The sequence below is a fragment of the Cyrtonyx montezumae genome, unplaced genomic scaffold (assembly GCF_038088225.1).
Source record: "Cyrtonyx montezumae isolate F1298 unplaced genomic scaffold, pur_monq_1.0 scaffold_7, whole genome shotgun sequence".
NCBI lineage: Eukaryota > Metazoa > Chordata > Aves > Galliformes > Odontophoridae > Cyrtonyx > Cyrtonyx montezumae.
The window spans coordinates 33,908,755-33,923,122 of NW_027072078.1; the positions used below are offsets into that span (position 1 = coordinate 33,908,755).

The window sequence follows — 14,368 nt, forward strand, 5'->3', positions numbered from 1 at the left end:
GTTACTGGCTTAATAGCCATTGGTGATCGTATCAGGTTAACTGTAATTGTTAACAAGGGGTTTTTGTAGCATTGACATACACATACATCCTACCATGAGATTCATGGTAAGAGAAAGAATGGAGGTGGAATAGATTTTGCCTTTCAAATTTTTGAGTGTTTATCATGAGCAACTACGAGCAAATGGGGAAAGCTTAGGGAAAACTCAGTTCAAGCTCTGTGAAATTAACTCATTTGTTTAGTAAAGGGAGCTGAAATTGACTAAACCTCCAACTCCAGTAGAAATGGAAAATGGAAATTCCATATTTTATGTGTGTGTGTGCGGGTTGTGCTGGGTTGGTTTTGTTTTGGAGAGTGAAGACCAGAAGTTCTGGCTTCTGCATGTCCTGTTCCCATACCTGAGATGAGCACCTTCACATTAGCACGACCTCCCTCATCTTCCTCTTCACCCAGACTTGATACCATTGGTGCACATCAGCTGTCCTCCGAGCATGCCTGCAGTTTGGGCCCTTCTGGCTGCTGTGTGAGCCTCAGTCATGCTACCTGTGAGACCAACAGAAAGGTAACAGCTGTGCTTTAATGCGGGAGAATGAGTGCTCTCACGTGATTGTGGACAAAAGTCATTTAATTATATGAGACTCCCTGCATGCAGTTAGTGCTGTGCATCTTCTGAAGATGCTCTTTTGCAGGGGGCAGCCACAGGACTTGCTGGAGGCTGCGGGGTAGGGGCAGGGTTAAGGTTAGGGTTAGGGTTAGGATTAAGGGAGCTGTTGCGGGAAAGAGTGCATTTTGTTGGACTTCTACTTTCCCAAACTTGAAAAAGAAATAAAAGGCAGTGCATCTCTCTGGGGGGATGATAATGGAAGAGATAAGGCTGAATGGGAAAATACTGAGAACTGTTCCTTAGTTTGTGTGCTGTTGTGTGTTAAGGTTTGTTTTCACTAGGAATCTGCTGCTGCTTTCTGTTAAAAGCTGCACACATGAGAGCAGCTTTCCCCAAATCATTTTTTTAAGCAGAACTGATGATAAAATGTAGAAGAGAAGTCAGAACACACAAGGACAATAAAAAGAACAAAGATTGCAATTCATTCAGGCACTTAGGATTCCTCGTTTTAAGCATTTCTGTTGTCCTGGGAACTGCTCTGGGCGTTCTGCCCTGGGCTCGGCCATGGTTTAGTCTGTGTTCAGAGGATGCAGAGACCTCATGCTGTAGTCCTGAGTGATTATCATCCTTACATATATATTACATTAAAGCAAGAGCTTGGAAAATCCACTTAAGAATGGGGCCAGCATTTCAGCTGTTTTGTTGGAGGACACATGTATGTGTTCATACAGCACTGAGGCAGTGGAAGCCGCAGTAACACGTTCAGTCACTGCAGTGATGGCACAGTCCTGCAGCTGGGGGCAGAAGAGCACAGTCTTGTCCCTTGTACACAAGGGGAGGATTGTAAAAATGTATATCCTATTCAATTTCATATCAATTTATTCCCAAAGCATTTGTTTGAACTTCTAGGAGGAGAATGGAGTTTTAGCTCTCGGTGCATTACAAAGACAGTCCCTTTCTCTCAGCCACAGGCAGAAGAAGTTCTGCAGACGTCTGTGTCTGTGAGAGTTGAAAGCCTGCCCTCATCTTGGGCTTTAATGACTTGTAGTGCAACTCTTCCATCTTTGTTTCACTCTGCATTTACTCTTAAGAGCTTCTGATTAGCGAGGACTCCTGTTTCTGAGCTAACAGCCTGCCCTGGGTATCCAGCATTTAGAACACCACGTTTTTAGGAAGCTTGTGATTTCCCTTTGGCTCTGGACTCCCATTCACATTTCTCATCAAAACATCCTAACTGTCACTGGGTTGTGGGTACAGCACTAAGGCAGCATTTCGTTCTCTCTGTTGGAGTTCTGTGCTGCGGTCGCCTTTTCTTCTGCCTGTCCTCAGGGCTGAAGAGAATGGAAATGGTCGGGTTATTACAGCCCTGCTTTCTGGGCATCCTGGCAGAGCAAGGCAGCTTGTATGCAAAGGGTTTTTTTCAGCTGACAGCTATGTCTGGTCTTCACTGTCAGCCTTCCCTCTTTGAAACTCCCAGCAAATGCCGCATTTTTATAGCCCACGTATCACTGTGGATGAGAGTCAGACCTCAAAGGACAGCTGAGTCAATTCTACATTGCAGTTACTACTGCCCAGTTGAAAGGGCAGACTTATTAGGACTTTGCTTCTGTCATGCTGGCAGTACTTCCCACAGGCACTTTGATGAGGTACGTGGCTTTTTTCCTTGCTGCTTCGCTGACCTGTTCACATCTTCACACTTGTGGTGTGGGCCATTGCTTTTTTCTCCTTGTGAGCCAAACGGGGCTGCTGAATCACAATTATGGAAGCTCTCCATCTTTTGGAAGGGAAAAAGTTAACTCAGATGCTCTTTTGATTTGGGGCCAACCATGGAGAAGCTGTCCAGCAGCACTAGGCTTTGGTGAGGATGAGTGTGCACGTACCTCTTCATCTGATGTTGGCTCAGCGGAGATGCTGTTCTGGAAGGGATCCAGAAACTCTCTTCTGGTGCTTCAGTCCATGTGTGTGGCTTCTTCACAAAGGCAGCAGTACTCCCAGGACTCTGTGCATACACAGAAAAGTCGTTTTGGGAACGTCTCGGTAGCTCTGATGCCTGAGAGAGCCTTCCTTTTCCTGTCATGTTCTGTACTGGAGACTGTCAGAGGCCTTGGCCCCACGATGTGCAGACTCACAGCCATGGCTGTAGCTTTGAGTACTTACACCAATAGCCTTGCAATTACAGTGTTCATATTGATGTTGAATAGTTTCAGAGCAGCTTACCTTGTTAGCAGCTTTTCATCAGTGCAGAGCCATCCGTGGGACTGACTGCAGTGGGGTGTTCATTTTCAGCGCATGGATTGCTTTGTTATCCTCAAGTCCTGATCTGTTCTGAGTTACAGGCAGCTGCCTTGAGAAACGTGCTTGTCACAGAACTGGTTTTATTGCTTTGTTAACATGCTTCCCCTCACAGCAGAGCAGGATATCCCGTGCTTTATGGTTGCAATTTGTTCATACTTCGTCTTTTGTTAATTTATTATCTAATTCCTTTATAGAAGTGTCACAGTGGTACCTGCAGGAGTGTGTGTGGTCTTTCTTCTCACGGGTTCAGTGCAATGCCTCGTGAACTGTGCTGACTGTGCACCTTTTTGAGCAGTCAGCATGACACAGCACTTGAAAAAAAGGGTATTTTAAGCTAAAAGTCTCATAAAGTTTGGATTCTGTTTGTGCCAGTTGGAAGCGTAGTTGCAAATCCCTTCTTAACTAGTATTTGTTTAGAAAAATGACAGATGATACCTTCTGATATCAGTGTGTTTTGGTATCAGCTTTGTTTGTAGTTTTATTGCATCAGAACCACAGTTCAACACTTATGCCATATTGTACTTTTTTGATATAATTTCCATACACGTTTTTAATGTTTGTTCTCCAGTGAACTACAATGAATACAGTAGAAAGGTGTGGTCCAAAGCCATTTCACTTGTTCAGTACTCTCTCAGAAGAGCATAAGTTTCACAGCTGCACTTGGGTCATTTACTTTTCACTGAACATCATCCGTGTCTCACCTTGGTCTTTCATCCTAGTAGTTAATTTGTTATTGGTCCACTGTGATGTAAAGGGAGTTATGACTGCTTTCAGTTGTGCACCCATCAGTGCACGTCATGAATGGAGTCCTCTTCAGTCCCCGTTCAAAGAGGTGTAAGAGGAGTGTGAGCGTGTTAAGGCGTTCCTGGTGAGATGTGCACAGTACACGAAGTAGCCGATGGCAGATTCTGTTGTAATTTAAGTTTTGATGCCCAAAGCATTTTCTTCCCTGTGCGTGGGTATCCAGCATTGCTCTTTTGGATGGATCTAGTTACTGTGTGACTCGGGTGTCCCTGCAGGCCGCGTACCATTAATGTTTTTGTTCCTTTGCCTTGCAGGGGGTTCAGGACCGTCGTCATCAATAGCCATAGCTGGCACCAGCCAACCTGCCATCACAAAGACAACATCTGTTCTTCAGGACGGTGTTATAGTCACTACTGCAGCTGGGAACCCGCTTCAGAGCCAGCTGCCCATTGGGGGTGATTTCCCTTTCGCTGGCCACGAACACTCGCTTCATTTCCCGCAGAACAGCTCTTCAAACAACAATCTTCCACCTTCTTTGAATCAAAACCTCCTCAGTTCTCTGCCTATCTCTTTGCCAGTGAATCAGCAACATCTCCTAAGCCAGAATCTATTAAATATACTACAGCCTTCAGCAGGAGAAGGCAAGTCTGAGGTCAACCTCAACCCTTTAGGTTTTCTCAACCCGAATGTAAATGCTGCTTTAGCTTTTCTCTCCAGTGACGTGGATGGGCAGGTATTACAGCCTGTTCATTTTCAGCTTCTAGCAACCCTCCTCCAGAACCAAGCCCAAGCAGCTGCCATGCTTCCCCTACCATCTTTCAATCTGACCATCTCAGATTTGTTGCAACAGCAAAATAACCCTTTGCCCTCAGTAACACAGATGACAGCCCCACCTGACCATTTGCCAAGCAATCAGTCAGAAAGCAACAGGGTTGAGACCCTTTTAAGCAACCCCTTGGGGAACCCTTTACCAAGCTTTTCAGGCACTGACACTACTTCTAACCCCCTGCTCCTCCCAGCTGTCTCTGGGGCCTCAGCATTAATGGCCTTGAATCCCCAGCTGGTGGGAGGTGTCCTGAACTCTGCATCGGGCAACACCGCTAATCATCCAGAGGTTTCCATAGCCACCTCCTCCCAAGCAACCACTACCACAACCACTACATCATCAGCAGTGGCAGCACTGTCTGTCTCAACCCTGGGTGGTGGGACAGCAGTGGTGTCAATGGCAGAAACATTGCTGAACATATCTAATAATGCTGGGAATACATCTGGTCCAGCTAAACTCAACAGTAACTCTGTGGTGCCACAGCTACTTAACCCTCTACTGGGGACAGGTCTGCTTGGTAAGTTCAATTTCTTCACAGATATAAAAGGAAAAGAAAAGAGGGGTGGGGTGGGGGAATTTCTGATTCTAGTTTCTACTTCTAAAGATTACACTTTATTTTATAAGGCTTTTGTATGTTACAGCTTGTTTAGAACTGCTACTGTAAGGCATTTGAACTACATTTTAATTTCATTCAGTAATATTTAATGCTGCTTTTGGAAATTAATTTCGTATTCTATTCTTAATTCTGATGCCACCGAGACCGACTGCATACACCTTGCAATTCTCTAAGCAATTGGGCTTGGTTCATTTTTCAAGTCTTAAAGCATAGGTGCATCTCTGAGATGCAGTGCTTCCTTTCAAGTGCGTGTGGCATCACAGGGTTAGTACGAGTAGCTGTGCAGTAGGTGAGAAACGGCCAAGGGCTGCTTTCCAAATGAATCAGAAGTGCCAAAAACCATCAGACAGCACACTGCCTGGAAGGTAAATACGCACTCCAACGAATGCTTTGCAAGTTTGGAGAAGAAGGCTGCCCTTAGAGCCCTTGGTTGTGCATTTCTGTTTTCACATTTCTCTGGTGTTTTGTTTTTAACTTTATCTTGGAGCTCCGATAGCCAGGGTATTTCACTGACAGCACCAGCATCACAAACCAGGTGGTAAAGTCCTTAAATATAAGGTTTTCACCTATGTCTTTTGATGGATTTTACCTAGAACATGTAGTGTAGATAGTACTCCTCTGTTGTTCGGTCTACATAAACTCATAAATCCAGTAGGAGGAGGAAAAAAGAATGGCAGAGCTGATAAGTTTGGAATTGAACACCTCATGCCTACCTGCTAAATGGCTTCTGGGAACTCAACCCTCCTTTACCTTTGTCACATAACGTACAGCTAACCCATGATTGAGCGAGTGCAAGTTTTAAGAAAAACATGAACTTCATATTAAAAGAACCAGCTAGTGTATTGATACGTCTTTAAGCTCTATTACTTTGTAGCCACGTATACTTATGCTACTGACACCAGAACTGTTGTGTACAGTGAGATTTTCATGTTACACTGAATGCTAATGCAGTAGGGAATTGTTTGGAGTGTGGACTGACATGTCTGTGAGCCAAAAAGCCTTTGCTCATTTGTGATTAGATCACATCGTTTTGTCATAGTTAATGAAACAAAGAGTTTTGTTGGGATTTTTAAATCGTTTTCTCTTTTTCTCTCTCTCTCTCCTCCTCCTCCTCTCCCCCCCTCACCACCTCAGTACTGTTTGAAGCAGTCACTCTTTGGAGACTAAGAGTAAGATTTCAAGACACCGAATGCTGTAGAAGCTCACTCTGCCATACTTGGCTGCGTACCATTCCAAAGGCAAAGATAGGCATGTCAGGAACCTTTAGAAAGAGTCCAGATAGATGTGACGTGCAAAAGAAGCAATACTGAAGAAAGAAAGGAATAAAGAGTAGGAGACACATGCCTTGAGGACCATTCCGTAGAAGATTGAAGGGGAGAAGTGTGGTTTTGCAGGGGCATTTGCTTAGCAGTCAGTTGAAATTTGAGTCAAGGAAAATCCCCCTGATTGTTAAAACTGTACTGACTTACGTTTCCCTGTGTTTGAATTCCAGGTGACATGTCATCTATAAACACTACTTTGAATAACCATCAGCTGAGTCATCTCCAGTCACTATTAAACAACAATCAGATGTTTCCTTCAAATCAGCAGCAGCAGCACCTTCTCCAGGGGTATCAGAGCATGCAGGGCTTTCAAGGCCAGCCCCCAGTTCCTGGCCCAGCTAACAACCCAAACCCCATGGCATGTCTGTTCCAAAATTTCCAGGTAGAAAGCAAAATGAAATCGGTGTTCAAACAAACGTGCAAGTCTCAGGAGGCAGAATCGTATCCTCCGTAGTTTGATATTTATTTTTTTTTGCTGAATATTTAAGACAATGTGATGTACACAACTGCTTGCCTCTTCCAGTAGTCTTTGAGTTTTGGAAGTCAGTAACACCTGTGTTGAAATTTGATACCTTCCTCCTTAGAAATTGGGTATGGTTTCTTTGGAAACAGTTATGCTCAGTGTATTGGAAAAGGAATGGGAGATGCTTGTCCTGACAATTACTGTGCCTTTTCAGCAACATTGTCTTCCTTTCTGAAAGAAAGGGTCATAAATTCCCTTTTAGACCACTCTGCAATTCAGAGATGAGGAGGAAATGTTGATATCGCTCTACAGTAATCAGAAACGTAAATGATTATTGGTGACTGTGCCCCTGTCCTCTCATCCGTTCCCACTAAAAGTAATGGGAGAGCTGGCTTGGATGCAGATTTTACGTACTGACAGAGCCAGGGATGGCAGTGAAGGTGCAGTGACAAATTGTGCAACAACAACAATACCTCTCCGCTACCCTCCTGAATAGTTCTTCATCATGCAGTGCTCAACTAACAAACTGACAGGAGGCATAGCAACCAAAATAGTTCTTCTCACGTGTGACAAGAAATAGCACAGCGCAGTTCCTTCCATCTGAAGGTTACAGTTTGCAGTGGCCATGCCTGACAGTACAGATGCAGTACTAAGGGGCGAGGGCGTGGTTTGCAGGGGGATGAAGTAAAGGCATCCCATGATGGAAGCACGTGATTGAAAGGCAGGGAATAGAAGGGCTCACCCATCGGATGGCCTACATTCCAGGAACTGAAAGAGGGATGCACAGGAAGCCCATGGGAACAGCTGGTAATAAGGGCCAGAGAAAATGAGGGGGCCTGAAAAGGGACAAAAGAGAGCAGTTGAGAACAGAAATATTGAAGTTCTTTGTGGTGGTGTGGAAGATTTGGGAGAGAAAAGGTGGGAGCCTCTAAAGAGACTCTGAGAAAGGAGTTGAAAACGTAGGCTCAGCGGTAGGTTGTATCATTTCCATTTTTTCCTAATTAAAGTGCGACAGTTTTCTGTTGAAGTGGCATTTTAAGCACGGTAGCAATTTCCATCTTTCTCTCTACTTCTTTCAGGTGAGAATGCAGGAAGACGCTGCTGCCCTAAACAAAAGAATGATCACTCAGTTGGGAATGGCACCCGTTGCTGAGAGCTCCAACGCTATGCTTCCTCCTTTCCAAGAAACATCTTGTGATTTGCAGCAAAGAACTGAACCATCTCTTGGTCAACAGGCAAAGGATAACCTCAGTGTCACTGCTCAGGGTGATACCTCAGTGGATGCGATCTACAAAGCAGTCGTTGATGCTGCAAGCAAGGGAATGCAAGTAGTGATCACCACCGCTGTTAGCAGTACAACACAGATGAGTCCCATTCCAGCTTTGAGTGCCATGAGTGCCTTCACAGCCTCAATTGGTGACCCGCTAAATCTCTCCAGTGCTGTCAGTGCAGTAATCCATGGAAGAAACTTTGCTGTTTCTGATCATGAAGGTAGGATAAGAAACACTAGAGGAACGCGAGTACTGAAGAATTCAGAGCATGGTAAAAATTCAAGTGAAGGGGACGGGTATGAATATTACAAGTCAACAAGTTGTAACACACCCAAAAAACAGTGGGAAGGGGAGCAAAGTCCTGTTGGTGAGATAAGTAGGTGGAAATGTGAGGAGTTCCTAGACCACTCCACCCATATCCATAGTAGTCCTTGTCACGAAAGGCCCAACAACATCTCCACACTGCCATTACTGCAAGGCGAGCAGCATCAGATACTGTTATCACAGCGGAACTGTCAAAGTGATAAAATGTTAGAGGAGAATTTCAGGTATAACAATTACAAAAGAACTATGATGAGTTTTAAGGAAAGACTGGAGAACACTGTGGAACGATGTGCACACATAAATGGAAATAGGCCTCAGCAGAACAGAGGATACGGGGAATTGCTGAACACTTCTAAACAAGACCTGATTCTGGAAGAGCAATCTCCAAGTTCCTCAAATAGTTTGGAAAGTTCGTTAGTTAAAGACTACATCCATTACAATGGAGATTTTAATGCCAAAAGCATTAATGGGTGTGTGCCTAGCCCTTCAGATGCTAAAAGCATCAGTAGTGAAGATGACCTAAGGAATCCAGATTCCCCTTCTTCAAATGAGCTGATACATTACAGGCCAAGGACGTTTAATGTTGGCGACTTGGTCTGGGGCCAAATCAAAGGACTGACTTCATGGCCTGGAAAACTAGTAAGAGAAGAAGACGTTCACAATTCATGTCAACAAAACGCAGAGGAGGGGAAGGTATATTTATATATATCTGCACATATCTCTCTATCTATCTGTTTACATGCACGCGTGCTCTAATGCCTATACAGATGTGTATCAGACCTTTATCTCGGGTCTTTTCTTTTTTTCTATGTCTTATTTTAATGGTACAATTTGCTTTTTCTTCATGCTATAGCTTGCAGAACTCAATTTATACCGTAGTTGTCTGAGAAATAGACCTTTATTTTGGCCTGGTTATGCTTCCCTAGCTGGTTTGTGCACCAAGGGCTTGCTACACAAGAGATACCTTCAAGAAAAAATGTTGGCCTAACAGTGTGTCTATAGCTACAGTTGTGTCCAGAGAAACAGACGGAATGTGTAGGGAATATGGGTGCATCTGAAAGTGGTGGAAACTGCAAAAAGGAAAACTGTGATCTAATCAGAGGGAAGAGTCTGTGATAAGTCAAACCTTGCTGAGTGACACGTACGCTCCGGGGTGAAATGCACGGGTACTTCTGTGCTGAGAGGAGGTCTGCAGGATCTTACAGCAGGGGAAGCATTTTAATTTGCTTTTTTGTTGTAAAATCCAGGGTTTGGGGCACTAATTGCGTGCTTGTCAGAGAATGTATGATAAATATTTCAAATTCTAGTCTCCACTAGGTGTATCGAACTACAGTTTTGTGGTTTTCCTAATCTGTTTCATATCTTCCATATGTAAATGTTTTCTAAGTGCCAATTTGAAAGAAAAAAATGCAAATTTAAGAAATAAGTAAGGAGAAAAGAAAGAGCTCACAAAATACTTTTCTCCTGGCACAAAGAAAGGAAACCACTTGAAAATTACATCTTTTCACGTACTCCTGCCTGGTGGATTGCATGACAATAGTCACGAGGTAGGTCACAAACTGGGAAAGACTGAGGCTGCACAAATGGGGAGGTGAGCGGTGTCGCTGTCCCAGAGGAACAGTGAATACCATTCTTACACTGCACGTGTGATCCACGTGTGCATTTCTGTGAGCTTCACAAAACTAATTGCATATCCATTTTAATAAGACTGTTTTGATGTATTTTAAAAGCTTATTTTTGATAACTTTCACAGAAAGCTGGATTGTTGTTTTGTTTTGTTTTTTCATTCGCATTCCTCAGCCATTTTTAGCTTGACTCCCAGTTTGTGGTTACGAGGACGTATGATTGCCTTCTGTGAAAACACACTCCCTTTATCTTGAATGTGCATTATGTAAACATACTGTGTAGTGTAATATTGTGTTGTACACTGAAGCACAGCCAACAGCAAAGCAGTGCATGGATCCTTCTACGCCACGGAAGAGCCGCGTTGCTGCTGACGCAGCGCCGTCGAGCGCGTGGGGATGCAGCAGAGGGACTGGCTCATGTTCTTCACCAGGAAGGCCCGTGGATCACCTCTCCCATCAGAAGGCCTTTCATTTAGTGATAGCTAAACATGTATATGCCTCCTCTCCAGCAGCAAGTACAGAGCGAGCGACCGCTCAGAGGTCACTGCGGGTTGAGTTGTGGGATACGGGGAGATACGAAAGAGTCAAAAAGAAGTGTGAACATGTGCATGTGCTGGGCAGTAGTTGTGTTTCCAGCTGAACGAGGAACTCATGCACAGTGTGACCCCCACGGGGCCTCCGTCAGCTCTGCTGTGCCTGAGCAGAGCTGTCCGACTGGGGAGGTGCTGCTGCTTTCCTTCTGGGGCTTTTTGCTTTTTGCTGCAATAGATGCAGCATATAAAATGGCCTTAAAAGCAGCATTTCAACAGAGGGCTTTGTAGTTGCATAATATCCACTGTTTTGAGCCCAGGAACCACGCTGACATTCAGCCTCTTCTCTGTGATAACACAGCGTAATTTTCTCAGATTTTGGAGCTAATTAGTGCCCGGTGCTAAAGAGTTTTCAGTAGGACAAACAGGTTTTTGGTGCTTCGTGACAACTTGGCTTCTGAACGTTCTTGATAGACTGGCACACAACGTTGGGCTTTTATCAACCTGTATAGATATTTCCCTAAGGAAGCTGAGCTTTTCTAGTGCTAAAGATAATAATAGGTGTGATTTATCAGTGTCCTGGAAATCCAGTCTGTATGTATTATTTGGTATTGGAATGTGTTATTGGAAATGAAGGCATGTGATGTGATGAGTGCCAGCGTATCTGTTGCAGTTGCTGATGTGTTTCGTTGGCCATTCGGTGCTGCTTCAGAGAGGTGCTGGCAGGTGGGGGTGGCTTTGCTTCTGTTTTACTCTTGTGCTGTCACTAAATTCCCATCAGGAGGATATTCTTTTTTTGTAACATAACACGAGTCCTTTTTTAATCAAACTCTTCATGCAGTTATGTACATTTGAACTTTCTTATACACCTAATGGTGGACGTGTACAGAGCTCTGCAGTGTGTCCCGTATATACCCGTCTGTATTCACCATATATATGTCTGAATATCGTGGCTAAGGGTGCTGTACAGCTTGAGTGACCGTGCCAGCACTGTCTCACAGTACAGTTTCAGGTGTAAAGCATCAGGATGATCACATTACCACCGTTTAATTCTGCTCGGTTTGAAAAATACATTTTTACACAGCGATTTCTGCAGAGGTGCTATGAGATGAAGGGCTGAACTTGAGCTCAGACAGGAGCACTGCCTCTGCCGAAGCAGAGCATGTCTGCACCCGGCGTGCTCTCCTCATGTGTGCTTCCTGCTCTCCTGCTTATCCGTAAAAACTCAGCAGCTTTGCAGCAGCCAGCGCTGCGTGTGTATGCAGTTGCACTTTTACAAAGTCTGGTTGGGAAGGGAACGGGTGCCAAAGTGCTTGCATTGAAAGCAAGCGTCGTTTTATGGGAGCAGTGGCACAGCCTGTGCTGGGTTAGCCCTGACTCAGGGGAGCAGCAGCCTTGCCTCCCTGTGTGTGTCCCAGCTTCGTTATCAGCGTGAGTTCCAAACGTGAAATCCCCTCTACGTGTGTCTGTTATTTGCAGACGTTTTGACAACTTGCTCACTCATTAACATCAGATTGTCACATCTAAGACAAGTGTCATCGGGAATGTATGAATTATTTAGTAATTGAAAGGTTGGGTTTCAAGTCGTGTTTAAATTAACGTTCAGGGTTGTATATAGACATGCTCAATGAGTTTGTATGTACGGATTTAATTTGCTTTGTGTTAAAAGACAGGGTGTACTTCTTCGTGAAACAAATGCTCTGTAAGGTTCTTGTTAAGTTATGCAAATAACTCAGCGAAATGTAATGGTGTGACAAAGAAGGAATTTACCAGTTCATTTTCCTTTTGTATCTTAAACATCTTTTGTTTTGTTGTTTTTAAAAGCAGAAATGGCTGTGAACCAAATCTAAGCAATACCGAGAGTGGAGTGGAATAATGCTTTGATGATAAGGTCCCGCAGACGATGCCATCCGTTTTCTTTCACGTCTGTGTTGTTTGCAGCAGCACTGCCTGGCAGCAGTGCTCAGATGCTGTGGTTTATTGCTCAGAAGATAACGATTCCGAGAGATTTCAGGAGAACTGAAGTTTGCAGTTTCAGTGCCTCTGGCACCAGCTCAGCAGTCCTGTGCAGCACAGCCCAGCTTCGTTCCTGACTCAGCCCTGAAGTTAAAGTACAAAGAATTGGAAGGACCTTCCCCAAGTTGGGTGAATGAGTTAGCCACTGCGAGTGCTGGGTAGAAGTCCTTCTCTCCGTGTGCGCAACCAGCGCTCGTTGCTCCCTCCCCATCCCTCCCCAGTGTCCGTAAGGCCAGCAGCCTTTAGCTGAAGCATGGGCGTGCCAGCAGTGCTGCTGGGCTGGGGCCTGAGTGCTGCAGCCCCAGATTTGAGGGGATGTCACACCTCTGTGTCATGGCATCTGTAAGAAGTGTACTGCATGCGTTAGGCACAGTGCTACTGGAACACATCCGAGGAGCTCAGAGGTGCCAGGTGTGTCTGTGCAGTGAGCACTGAACGTGAGGCTGTAAAGACAAACTAGGTTCTGAAGTATTACTTTCCCTTAGTCTTGTTTCCCTGCGTGCTGTGTTTTCATACTTGTATGGTAGTGTGGATACAGAGAAATGGTGATGAGTACACACATGTCGGAGGGGGTGTGCGTAACTGTACACTGATTTCTTCTTTGCTGGGACAGTTGTCTCTTATGGATGTGGTGAACTTTAGGCTCCGCAGTAATGCATGTCTAGCAGTAAAGTAAAAGCAGTGTTTGGTAATTGCAGGTCTGGGTAATGTGGTTTGGTGTTCATACCTTCACTCAGGTGGAGCCAGAGAAGTTGAAGACACTAACAGAAGGTCTAGAAGCTTACAACCGAGCCAGGAAAAGGAACAGAAAGTAAGTGTGAGATCAATAATCACATTCTTTTACTTCCAGGGACTGTGCTTTTGGGGAGCCTTACAGGTCTGCCGAACCGAAAAGTTAATTTTCTGAATGCCTTGGTTGTGATAATCATCCGAGATCTTTGATATCTACATTTTCATTGCATCTTCTGATATTTACTGTAGCCTTTGTAAAATGTCATCCTGCTTGTTTGAGCTTTCATGTGTGGGATTCTAATTTACAGCACAAAAAAGTTATGACATCCAACCTGCTCTGAGAGAATCCAGTTTTTCACGAGATCTGCCCTTCTTATCTCGGCCCTCTCCCTCTGCTGCTGCTGCAGGCAGAGCCCACGTGTATTCGGATCCGTTCCCTTGTTTCCCATTGCACAGGAGCTCCTCTCACCGGGTGAGGTCTGGCTGAGGTTGGCAGCTCCCATGCACAGTCACACACCTCTGACCTGGTTGGTTTCATCTCAGCTTTTGCCCTTCGTTTACAAACATGCAAGGATAGCAAGACTGGGAAACGTGAGGAGGTGAAGCACAAGTGTACACACAAAAAAAAAAGAAGGAAAATGAAATTGGCTTTAGGAGAAAAAAAACTTGACAGCTGTCAAAGGACAGGAGTAGAGTTGGAGTTATTCTGGGATGGCGGTGTTTATTTACTGTTGCGGTGAAAACGCATTACTTTGTATCTGTGAGGGTTCAGTCAGTTCACAGTGCTGTCTTCAGAATAATAAACATAGACTTTCAGGAATTAAATAATGATTTGCCCTCAACTCCTTTTAAGGTGCAAGCTTTTCCTCTATTTATATGTCATGCGGTGCTTAGGAGAAATATTTTTAACGCCAGAGAGACAGTGTTGGGTTTATTTCAACGCCATCCTCAGAGTATCTGAGTGCAGCGTGAGGCCGAGCACTGCGCAGCCAGCAGGGATG

The 14,368-nt window shown here is 44.6% G+C and overlaps 1 protein-coding gene across 7 annotated transcripts in view; it reads left to right on the forward strand.

The window, feature by feature from the left end:
- The window catches only part of MBD5 (methyl-CpG binding domain protein 5), a 322,289-nt gene that overhangs the window by 100,944 nt on the left and 206,977 nt on the right, over positions 1 to 14,368 (forward strand). For 6 of the 7 annotated variants that reach the window (XR_010623110.1, XM_065751353.1, XM_065751358.1 and 3 more), the window contains 4 exons: positions 3,957 to 4,985; positions 6,577 to 6,788; positions 7,949 to 9,157; positions 13,334 to 13,446. Coding sequence is in view for 6 of the 7 variants with exons in the window: in XM_065751353.1 (XP_065607425.1) it covers positions 3,957 to 4,985; positions 6,577 to 6,788; positions 7,949 to 9,157; positions 13,334 to 13,446 (2,563 nt within the window). In the remaining variant the exon portion in view is untranslated. The remainder of the gene's footprint in view (positions 1 to 3,956; positions 4,986 to 6,576; positions 6,789 to 7,948; positions 9,158 to 13,333; positions 13,447 to 14,368) is intronic. The other variant, XM_065751357.1, reaches the window with a different exon arrangement.